We start from the raw sequence: 12,559 nt of genomic DNA, 5'->3' as shown, positions 1-12,559 counted from the left end.
CCTTCACCCCGATCTTGCTCCCACTTGCACCCTGCATCCTTCTGCTTCCTCCTCTTCTCCACCCCGATATTGCCCCCATTGGCACCTTGTATCCCTCTGCTTCCTCCTCCTCTTCCTCCTTCACCCCGATCTTGCCCCCACTGGCACCCTGCATCCTTCTGCTTCCTCCTTCTCTCCCTCCTTCACCCTGATCTTGCCCCCATTGGCACCTTGCATCCCTCTGCTTCCTCCTCCTCTCCCTCCTTCGCCCCGATCTTGCCCCTACTTGCACCCTGCATCCTTCTGCTTCCTCCTCCTCCTCTCCCTCCTTCCTCTATCACCCCTGATCCTGGCTCTGTTTGGCCCCTCCATCCTTGTGCTTCCTCTTCTTCCTCCTTCTTCTGTTATTTTGACCTTTTGCACCCTCTGTCCTTGTGCTTCCTCCAGTTCCTCAGCCACCTCCACTCTTCCACCCCTTTTTCCTCCCTCCCCTCTTGCCAGGATCATGACATTTTACCCCATTGGCAAATGTGAATGGAATCCCAGGGTAAAATGCCACGATTGTGGCAAATCACTGCCACGGATAGAATCGATCCTAGCAATCAAATGCCATGGAGAGATTCGATCGTGGCATTTCTAAAAATAACCCGGTTCCCACACCAGGTTATTTTTTCAGTGCGAATGGAGCCTTTAAAGGTCTTCCTGTTCTATATGAAGCTTTCCTTAGCAACATGGTCTTCTTGAGATTTATTGTCCTCCTGTATTCATGATTTTTGGTCTCGATATGGTTCTTGCTACTGGCTCCTGCTTCTCTGGCCCTGCCATATAGTCCATCCAGAATGGACAGAACAATTCAAATGTAATAAGGACTCATGCTCCATATTTCTACCAATCAGTCTCTGTTCAGCATAGGTGGCTACTGGAGAGAGCAAGAAGACACCTTTCCTGATCATGTTAAAGTGCCCTCTCTCCTCCTGCCTTTCCATTCTATCTTCTTCTGTTACTCTTTCCCTAAAATGATCATTCACTGATCTTGGAAGTTTTTTAAAAAAATAAAAATACTACAACTCCTACCTGCCATGATAACTGGGAATCTGGGGACTCTTGCTATCTCCAAGCTCTGTTCACTTCTTACTCCGTTAATGGGGTGGGGGCATTCTCCCCTTTTTTATAACTATTTTCAGTGTCATAATGAAACTCTCATAGAATGAGCTTGCTATTTATATATAGGATATTACTTTTAAACAACTGTGTTGCAAACGTATTAGGCAATATCATCTCAGTTAAAAAAAAAGATCTCATCCTTCATGTGAAATGAAGCACTAGCATTATTAAAAATTATTTAACACTCATTTAGGAAACAGGGGGAAAAAAGGATTTTAAAAAATGCTGTAGAATTATTTTCAGGATAATTTCCAAATGATTTTTTAAAAGGCTTGAATACTGTAGCGTGGATGTACCAGTACCGTTGTTGTATTCTGTAATAGCCACTTGTAGAAATTTTCTTTTCTGGAAATAACATTTTTCAAAGATGGAGATATCAAATACACTTCCCATGAGTACTAGATTGGTTCTTCCCCATTCTTTTTAGGCTTATTTTGAGCTCTATAAGCCCTCTTGAGCCCTTTGCTTGTACCTATGTAGTTTATTATTACACAGTCTTAATACAGATCATGCAGTGAATTCAAAGAGGTAAGAGATAACTTCCAGAAAGGTAACTATGGCGCTGTACAGACCAGCGCTTTGTGCCAGCTTGCACACATACTAGGGTTGCCTCGGGGCATCCTTTCCAGATGCCCCGCAACCCCAGTACATTGTAATGGCAGTGCCCATTCTACATGCCGCCTCCAAACGGGACGGCGTGGACGTGATGTCTTGGTGCCATGAAAGGGCGCCTCCTTTTTTTGTGTCGCTGGCGCAGTCTTTACATGGCTGTGCCAGTGGCACAAAGGTGAAAAGGGCCTAGAGGCCTCTTTCCCTTGTTCCTGCCACTGTCGGGGTGTCCTTGGGGCATGAAGCCCCAAGGACACCCCTTTCCAGGCCGCGGGGAAGTGGCCTTTTGCCGCATCCCTGCGGCCTCAAAAAGCAGTGGATTGGGGCCTCAGGGCTGCGGCTGTGGCAGCTGAGGCCCAGATCTGTCAGGGAAAGGGGCAGGTATAGGCCGCCCCAAAGGGGTGGTCTGTACACCGCCTATGGCTCCATACAGACAGGCCAAAAGAAAGCTGCTTCGGGTCACTTTGCCGATATGTTGTTTAAATGATGCATGCATCCTAAGAGTCCGGAAGCCATGCCAAAATCACACTCCAGGCCTAAGGTCTGGAGTGTGGCTTTGGCGTGGCTTCCGGTTTCTTAGGACGCATGCATAATTTAAACAGCATACTTCCAAATTGACCTGAAGCAGCTTTATTTTGGCCTGTCTGTATGGGCCCTATGTTAGCAAACAAGAGCAGCTTCAATATAAACAAAAACATTTCCGCATACGCCTTTGTATTGCAACTGTTAAAGCAGACTCTCCATCCATGAAAGCTCACGCCACAATAAATGTGTTTGTCCTTACAGTGCCACAAAATTTATTTACCCCGTGATTGGCTTTATAACAAACAAACAAAAAAGCACAAAAGCAACAGTTTGCAATTGTCACCTCTCGGCTCTCTTTCCTCCCTAGCAATTGGTGCTGCTTCCTCACAGCTGTGCAGCGCAAGATGCAATGGGGTGTATTCTCTTCCTTTCTTAAAGAATAAACACAATAAACACTAACATCCATCCCTGAAAAGCACAAGCTCCAGGGAAGCCATTTGTGTCCCTGATGTATGCCTGGATCATGCCAGCAGGGGCTGCTCTATACATACTGGGGGGCTTTATCTTTTGTTGGATTTAACTGGAGGGAAAAACTGAAGGCTTGCAAGGATTTGCCCTGTGCTGATGACCCATGGTAAGGAAGATTAATTTCTGCCAAGGCAATGCAAAACTCTCTCATTCTTTCCTTCTTCTTTCTCTCTCTCCCCGCCCCCCTTCTCCAAACTCCCCAATTACTGAACAGGCATTTGAATGTATGACTCTTTTTTCTCCTCTCTTCAAATCCTACGGCTTTATGAAATTTGCTATCAAGTCTAGGACAGAGTCACTTGTCTGGATGCATAACCAATGGTATTGTCGGTTCTGATTAATCAGGTCCTTGCTGGGCTTATGGCCAATTAGAATTTACCATAATAAGGAGGTGACAGCTGGTGTTGCTAAGCAACAGCTGTCTATAGAGCTAAAAGAGCCAGACACATTTAGATGCTACTGTGGATTTCGACAGCAGCACGTCAAAACAACCCAGGGGTTCTGCTGCCCAGTGGAGAATTTTTTTTTTTTTACTAGCACTGGTGTGAGGAGTCTCTTTGCTTTTTTTAAGCATAAAATTATAACAGAAAAAGAATGACTTCTGAAATTAATTTTAAGCAACTGAGACATCACCCTGGTTTTTAATTAAGAGACTTGGGCTGCATCTGCCTTGCAGAAATAATCTGCTTTGACACCACTTTAACTGCCATGGTTCAAGGCAATGGAATTCTGAGATTAGTAGTTCCTAAAGTGGCTATTACAGAATATAGCAAACTACCAACCCCCGAGTTCCATACCCTTGAACCATGGCAGTTAAAGTGGTGTCAAACTGGATTATTTCTGCAGGGTGGATGCAGCTAGGGTGTCAACGGGCCAGAAATTTGTCACAGCAAAAACTAGTCTCCAAACATTTTTATGTGAAAAATGAAGAGCAAAACCAGGAGCAGATTGGCGCTGAGAAAACTCTTGTCCAGTGTGAAGAATTGGCCTTGCAAGTCTATTATGCACCAGGGACTCACTGCTCTTAAAATAGAGAATAAGAGCAATCAATGCCCACACATACATAACATAATAACATTAGCCCTTTTCCTCTCAGGGGTGTATGCACCACAACTAAAAGAGGTCAGTTCCACAGGGGTGTATGCACCACAACTAAAAGAGGTCAGTTCCACTGTAAGGGAGCAAAGTTGTTTTTGTCTGTCGATTGTTAAGGGCAATTAAGGGCTTCGTTGTTCATGTGTGGTAGACTTGTAAGAAGGCAGAAAGTTACTGGTCTAAGATGTATAAGCTAATCCACACAAAAAAGTAGATTTTGTAACGTTAGCAGAAATGTTTTTGTTGGGTATTATGGATGCCAGAAGTCAGAAATGACTTGAAAGTACACACCACTCACACATTACGGATAAAGAACTGGTGAATAAATATGGATTGCTTCTTCAGTATTATGACAACAGCAGTAAGAATATTATTAGCTCAAACCTGGAAGCAGACTGAAATACTGACAATGTAAGATTGTCACGGTTGCTGAGTACAAATAGCCAAATTAACATGGGTTCTAATGAACAAGCCAATTGATGACTTTTCTGAAAGCCTGGGAACTGTTTATGGATTTTTTTTTAATAAGAAGAAATCTAACAATGCTTGTGTGTATGGCCCTTCTACCCCTCTGCCTGCACATGTGAACCAATTTGTTTTTAAATGTATGCACACATTGCTAGTTTTATGAGTTTCCTCTGGATAGTTCATGACAGCAATAACAAGGAAGTGATGCTGAGACTTGTCTATTTATATCCTTGGGATCTGTACCTGAAGTCCTACTAATTTTTTTAAATAAATACTTTTAAAATATAACAATGAAGCAACTTTACAAGAACCAATGCCAGCATTCTGTAAGACAGACCATAGCTCAGGGTAATGCACAAGCTTTAGATGGAGAAGGCCTTTCATTCGGATAACAGGTCTTGAATCTCCCATTAAAGGAGATGGGAAAGATCTCCCTATGCCTGAGATGCTGAAGAAGTACAGCTGTTCTGAGGATATGAACTAAATACTTAAAATTTCCAGAAATTTTAGGTATGCTTAGCCTGCAAAAGAGATAGCCCTGACCTGATTAAGTATTTGAAGGGGTGTCACACTGAGGTTGGAGCAAGCTTGTTTTCTGCTGTTCCAGAGACTAAAACATGGAACAATGGATGCAAGCTACAGGAAAAAGAGATTCCACCTGAACATTAGGAGGAACTTCCTGACAGTAAAGGCTGTTCAACAGTGGAACACGCATCCTCAGAGCATGGTGGAGTCTCCTTCTTTGGAGGTCTTTAAACAGAGGCTGGATGGTCATCTGTCGGGGATGCTTTGATTTTAGGTTCCTGTACAGTGGTTAGTGTTTGTGGATTGGATGGCCCTTGTGGTCTCTTCCAACTCTATGATTCTATGACTCATTATGAAGAACATTAAATGTAGTAACCCCCAAATCAGAGCTTAAGAATAATGGTTTGGAAATTATCCACAATTAAGCAGTGATAGGATGATGCTCTGGATCCAAGAGCATCATCTCTTTGCTCAGTCAAGAATGGCTTCAGTATAACAGTATACTCATTATTTTTAAAAGTAGCTTTCTAAACTCTGTCTCAAACCTAAGCACTCTTCCTCTTTCTCACACAGATATGGATTTCCAACAACAGGCACACAAAAAAGTGACAGGAGACAGGAAATATGTAGGGGGGAGAAATCAAAGCACAGCAATTCAGGAAAGCTGACCAAGCATTACTCCTCCAACTGTGCAAAATACTTTGATTATACAGAACTTGTTTTATTATTTCAGGTGTAGTCAGCCTAAAGACACCAGATCCCATCTGATCTTGGAAGCTAAGCAGAGTTAGCCTCAGGTAGTACCTGGATGGGAAACCGCCAACAAAGAAGCCTGGTTGTTGAAACTGTATGAATTTGCAGAAATGGAAAAGCTTGAAATTTTAATGCAAGGTAAATCTATGGATAAATTTTAAACATAATAATTTATTAACAGACTGTATGGAAAATAAGTGGGGCTCTGTGATAATTTTAGGTTTTTGAGAAATATAGAATTGCTTTATTTATAGAAGTTTGGATAAGATTTTATTAACTTTTAAAATGTGTGGTTAACTGCTGAATAGCAAGGGGAGGTAGATATAGTTGAGTAACATAACTATTGCCAGACAAGCTAGAAGCCAAAGTTCTCCTGTCTTTGGTGATGTCTTGGTTTTTAGTAGTTAGTTCAGTCAATTAGATTAGTTTGTTTAGTCTAGGTTTGTTAATCTTGTATCTTGTTTTAGCATATTTATATATATTTAATGTAGTAGTAGTTATAGATGTTTTTGTTGGTTTTTGTTGTTATATGTTAATATATTTATATATTTTAAAAAGAACACAGCAAATATAAATTTTGCTAGGTTCTGTAAAAACACAAATAGCACATAGCTATGGCGGGGTACACACCGCCAGAAAGAGGCACGTCCCTGGCGCCTCTCTTTGCTCTGCAGGAGCACCGCAGCAACCAAATTGCATGGCACTTCTGAGCAGCAAAAAAGGAGTGCCTGGAAACGGCTCCTTTTTGCGGCGCACTTCTGCCGCCCCAAAGCAACGTCACCATTATGCGCCATGTCTGGTGGGTGCGCTGCAGCTGCAGTGCCCTCTTCACATGTGAGGGTTGCCAGCTGTGTGGGCGCTCCGCCTACCAGGCAACCCTCGCACGTGACGAGGGCGCCTCAAAGGCCTGTCTGAATCAGGCCAATGTGTGTTTATGTGCCTGCAATTCATCTGACATCTTATGGTGACCTCATGAATTTTCTAGGTTTTTCTTAAGCAAGGAATAGGTGGTTTTGTCAGTTCCTTACTCTGAAATATAGCTGACAGGGCTTGGTATTCACTGGCAGTCTTCCATTCAAATACTAACCTGTGCTGACCCAGCTTAGCTTCCAATATCAGGTGGAATCTGGTGTTTTTAGTTATAACAAAGAGCCTCACACTTCATTCTCTGCTAAACAGACTGATATACTGAAAAAATCTTCTTCCCAAAGGAGCAATGATTTTAGATAGGCAAACCACTAAGGCATTAACTGTTTGACAGGGGATGACTGACAGTCATTCATTACACACTCATTTAAACATTTCACACTTGGGGAGAAAAATCTAGCAAAGAGAAAAAGCTTCTCCTACATGCTATTGCAACTCCTGCTTCCTCCATCTTACCTCTTTCATCTTGGCAGCACTGAAGACTGGGGTCAAGAGGCTTCGGACAACTTTCCATCTCTCATCCCGCAGGAGAAGCATGCTATCTGCAAATGGTCTGGAAGCCAAGTCCAGAGTCTAATTGAAACAAAGACAAAGAACCATTAACAGAACAAACACAACCTCGCCATTTTAAATAACCCTTTAAGAAATGCCAGAAATGTTAAAGATAGTTAAATAATTAAAACATGCAACAATAATAATCACAATCTAGTGCTCTTTATGGCTGCCCCCCCCCCCCCACACACACACACACTTGGTTTAATGTGCAGCATAATATTGGACACTACAGAAAATAGCCCAGAAAAGCACAAGTGCTTTTTTTTCAGGGACTTACCTTTGCACATAGTCAACCATCTCGTGCTGTTCATCGTTCCAGTAATGGCCCTATCTCTACTATTTTGTTGGTCAAAAAGCTAGTGCAGTCTCTGAGTACATATAGGTCACCCCATGTCTCCTAGGGGGTATTAGAGGCAATTTTGTTTATTTTTCAGGGAGCTAGTGCAGCAGAGGTGTGCAGCCTGCCAAGGTCTCCTAAGAGGCTAATGTAACCCCCTTGCTTTCCACAGTTGCCCATCTCAGTAGTACCATGCTAGTCCCCTGCACCCACAATTGTTTGACTAAGCAAAGTGCAGAACCCACAAATACTGGGACCTTGCTTTCAAAAACAATAATCGTAAAGAAAGCTTGCATTGACAAAAAGCTGAAAAACCCTGGTTTAGATTTTTTGTTATTGTTTACTGCCATCCAGTTGACTCCGTGATATGTTGAATGAGAGACATCCAAGTCTATCATCAATATGAAGTTGAAGGCTTTCATGGCAGGCATCCATGGTTTTTTGTGGGTTTTTCAGGCTATGTGGCCATGTTCTAGAAATTTTCCTTCCTGATGTTTCGCCAGCATCTGTGGCTGGCATGATGCCAGCCACAGATGCTGGCGAAATGTCAGGAAGGAAAATTTCTAGAACATGGCCACATAGCCCAAAAAACCCACAAAAAAGTATCATCAATATATTTTGCAGATCCAAGGCCCAGGGGTCATGACTTCCTTGACTGAGTCCATCCATCTGGAATGCAGTCTTCCTCTTTGCCCACTGCCTTCTATCTTCCCAGATATTATACTCTTTTCTAGTGAGTCATGTCTTCTCATGATATAACCAAAGTTCAGTAGTCTCAGGATGCACAATATTACTATACTTACTATTCAGCGGTTCATAAAAATTATTCTAGAATAGATTTCATTTTTGTATCCAAAAATATGATGTCAAGGGTATTAAATAGTGAAATAGAAGGAATAAAAGTTACAGATCATGGAATAGTAAACATGGATTTCATAATTAAAAAAGATTATAGAGAAGCAAAAAGATGGAGGTTAGACACTAGCATACTTAATAATAAAGAAATAGTGAATAAAATAGAGGAAGAATGGCAGGTTATATGGGATATTAATAACAAAGAGATTTCTCAAGCTTTATTATGGGATACTATGAAAGCAGTGGCAAGAGGGATTTGTATTAGGGAAACATGCAAGGTAAGGAGACAAAAGGAAGAGAGAAAAATCAAATTGGAAACGGAAATTGAAAAATTAAATAAGGATTATATAAAGAATAGAAGTAAAAATATATATATATAACTGCAAGCGAAAAGAAAGGAATTAGAGAAGATAGAAATAGATCAGATCCAGAAAAATTTGATATATTTACGGAGGGAGTTTTTTGAATATAGTAACAAAAATTCAAAAATGTTAGCAAGATTAACACAAAAAAAGAAAGAGAAAAATCTGATAGGGGTTATAAAGGACAAAACAGGGAAAAAATGTATGCTGATGAAAGAAAAGATAAAGATATTTGAAGAATACTACAAAGATTTATATACAGCAGGGGATAGTTCAATTGACAAAATTGAAGAATATATAGAGAAAAATTGGAGAACAAAGATAGAAGAAGAGGATAAAGAAATAATGGACCAACCAGTTTCGAAAAAAGAAATTGAAGAAGTGATAGATAAATTAAAAGGAGGGAAATCACCAGGAATGGATGGATTAGGACCAGAATAAATTACCTAAATTAGAAGTGTTATACAATAAAATTTTAAATGGTGAAAGGATCCCACCATCATGGGACCACTCAATGATAATATTGATTCCAAAACCGGATAAAGATTTGTCAGATCCAGGCTCATACAGACCTATATCCCTTATCAATCAGGATGTTAAAATATTAACAGCCATAATGGCAAAAAGAATGAATAAGTTTATATATAAATATATTCAAAATGATCAATGTGGATTGGTGCAAGGAAGACAAATGTCAAATTTAATAGGAAGAGTACTGAATAAAATAAATATAATAGAGAAAAGAAAGCAGAAAGCAGGAATAATGGCATTAGATATTTATAAAGCTTTTGATTGTGTGGAATGGCCAGCATTAAAAATAACGTTAAAGAAATTAGGTATGGGAGAAAAGTTTAGAGGATTGATAGATCAGTTATATTTAAATAATACAGCAGTAGTAACAATAAATGATGGAATAACAGAACAAATTTCAATTTCTAGAGGAACAAGGCAAGGATGCCCTCTTTCCCCGGTTTTATTTGCAATAATTATTGAAATATTAGCAAATATTATTAGGGAGGATAAAAATCTGGAAGGAATTGGGATGAGAAAATTGAATAAGATAAGTTTATTTGCAGATGATACTCTATTAACAATTAGAGACCCCTTGGAAAAAATGAATAATGTGAAAAACCATTTAAAGGAGTTTGGACAAATGACAGGACTAAGAGTCAATTGGAATAAATCAGAGCTAATGTTGTTCAATTATCCAAAAACGGAAGAACAGGAATTTGTAAAGGACGGAAAGATAGATATAAAGGTAAAAGATACAATTAAATATCTAGGAATAAAAATTACAAAAAATCTACACAAATTAGAGGATCAGAACTATAAAAAATTAAGAATAGAAATTAAAAGGAAATTAGAAGAATATAAAAATATAAAATTATCATGGTTCGGTAGAATCGCATTAATAAAAATGAAAATTCTGCCTAAGATTAATTTTTTGTTTAGGATGTTGCCAATACAAATATCAGAGGTTGAAATTAAAAATTGGCAAGTATTAGTGAATAACTATTGTAATGGGAATAAAAAAGCAAGGATTAATAAAAGATATTGGTATAAACCCCAAAAAGAAGGAGGTTTGGGTCTCCCAAATTTAAAATTGTACTATAATGCTAACCAAATAAGATATATTATAGATGGAATCATAGAGAAAGGGGAATTAGATTGGTTAGAGATGGAAACAACAGGAATAGAGGAAAAATTGGAAAATATATTTTTTAAAGAACTTACTATGAAAGAAATGAAGGAAATAGAAAACCCCTTTTTAAAGAATATATTAGAAATTTGGAAAAAAAATAAAGAAAAACTAATGCCAGCTATTTCACCTTTAACACCAGTTATAATGCTAAAAAATTTTCCAGTAAATTTAAAGGAAGAAGTAGGGAAATTAGTAAAAGGTCAAGAAATATATAGGATAAGAGAATGGATGAAGACTATGAGGGAGAAAGGGAAAATAAAGGAGAAATTGCAAGGATCAAAATTAACTTGGTATAATTGTATTCAATTGGAACAATGGATAAAGAAGTATGAGAAAAATATAGGAGAGATTAGAGAATACACAAAATTTGAACAGTTGATTAGGCAAAGAGAAAGTATAGAGGCAAATGAAACTTTGAAAGGGGTCACAAGTGAAATATATAAATTATTATTAAAATATAATGAGAAAGAAGATTATTTAAAGACAACATGGGAGGATGATTTAGTACAAAAAATAAATGACCACGAATGGGGGAAAATTTGGAATCAACGCCATTTAAAATTTTATTCTATACGAATAAAAGAGAACTACTACAAAATAATTTGGAAATGGTATTTAACGCCTGTAAGGTTAAGTCATATAAATAAGAATTATTCAAGGTTATGTTGGAGAGGGTGTCAAGAGATAGGCACTTTTATGCATATGTGGTGGGCTTGTAGAACCGTAAGGAAATTTTGGCAAATTCTATTTGAGGAGATAAAAGAAATAACAAAAATTGATTTAGAATTTAGTCCAAAGATAGCGTTATTATCTTTATATGATAAAATTAACTGCACCCAAGTTATAAAGGATCTAATTACAAATTTATTAACAGCGGCGAGATTAATGATAGCAAAAAAGTGGAAAGACCAGGGAGATTTACAAATACAAGATTGGTATAGAGAGATTTGGCAAATAGCAATTAATGATAAGTTAACTAGTGAAATTAAGTTTAGAAGAGGAATAATCAAGAGAAATGATTTCGAAACAATATGGAAAACATTTGTACAAAAAGTTTTAGGAAAAGAAGGAGGTGTTTTACCACCAGAGGAAGAGTTACAATTCTGGAGATAGAGTAATAAGAAGACAGGCTCGGGTGATGGGGAGCACTTGGGGGAAGGGGGGAATTATGAAAAATATATGATGAAAAGAAATATGAATTAAAGTTAGATAAAGTAGTAAAGAATGGAATATAAAGGGATATATTATATGTATGGGGAATATAATGTAAAAGTCTTTTTTATATATTATTGTAAGGTGAATTTAATCAATATTTTATCAATTTATTATAATAACATGTATTAATTTCATTCTACCAATAAAATAATTTAAAAAAAAAAGTATGCACAATATTTTAAGTTGATACTGACCACACTCTGCCCTGAATAAGCTTTTTTGGTATTGGGGTATGGACAGAATGCCTGCTTAATTTTTTTTAAAGTAGAAGTTTTGTTTTAAATTTTTAAAATAGCAAAACTCAGTATTTCTCGAAGTTTCTTGATACCATCCTCCTGTTTCTCAGTTTCGACTACATAATTATCAGTTCTCATCACTTAACAGCCAGTGTGGTATAGTGTCTTCAGCACTGGACTACGACTCTGGAGATCAGGGTTCAATTCCCTGTTCAGCCATGGAAATTCACTGGATTACCTTGGGCGAGTCACACACTCTCAGCCCGAGAAAATCCTGTGATAGTTTCATTTTAGGGTCACCGAAAGTCAGGAATGACTTGAAGGCACACAACAACTCAGCATTCACCAACAGAGTTCACCCTTGTGGGAATGATACCAGTCATTTATTTATCACATAGAGAGAGGCCTTTATGGTACAGTAGTACTACAGAGAGGCAGGAGCCTGCCAGTTAAATTTCAAGCCACAAGCAGTTGATATTTCCACTGTTAGTGGAGCAGTGAATCAGCTGTGGATTTTTGTTCAAACTTTCAAGTAGCTATCCAAAGTGTTAAACCTTATTTCCTCCCTCCAAAAACCCAGAATAGAATAAAACCCAGAGCAGATTCACTGCGCAACTGACATGGAAGCCACAAGTTGTCACTGCACCAAACCTAAGCTTTGTAAAAGAAGTGCCAGGTGTTTGTTACCAACAAACAGATTGTCACTCAGTGATATCACTTGTCA

At 38.5% G+C, this 12,559-nt stretch overlaps 1 protein-coding gene across 1 annotated transcript in view; it reads right to left on the bottom strand.

Annotated features, from left to right (window-relative positions):
• The window catches only part of TBXAS1 (thromboxane A synthase 1), a 353,042-nt gene that overhangs the window by 142,473 nt on the left and 198,010 nt on the right, over nt 1–12,559 (bottom strand). The window contains exon 5 of the mRNA XM_089527937.1: nt 7,030–7,146. Within this exon, the coding sequence (XP_089384063.1) occupies nt 7,030–7,146 (117 nt within the window). The remainder of the gene's footprint in view (nt 1–7,029; nt 7,147–12,559) is intronic.

This window comes from Sceloporus occidentalis, unplaced genomic scaffold (genome assembly GCF_023333645.1).
Source record: "Sceloporus occidentalis isolate IW3139 unplaced genomic scaffold, rSceOcc1.0.p SCAF_5, whole genome shotgun sequence".
Classification (NCBI taxonomy): domain Eukaryota; kingdom Metazoa; phylum Chordata; class Lepidosauria; order Squamata; family Phrynosomatidae; genus Sceloporus; species Sceloporus occidentalis.
Note: the sequence above shows the minus strand (reverse complement) of the source record. Positions and strands in the feature narration are given on the sequence as shown.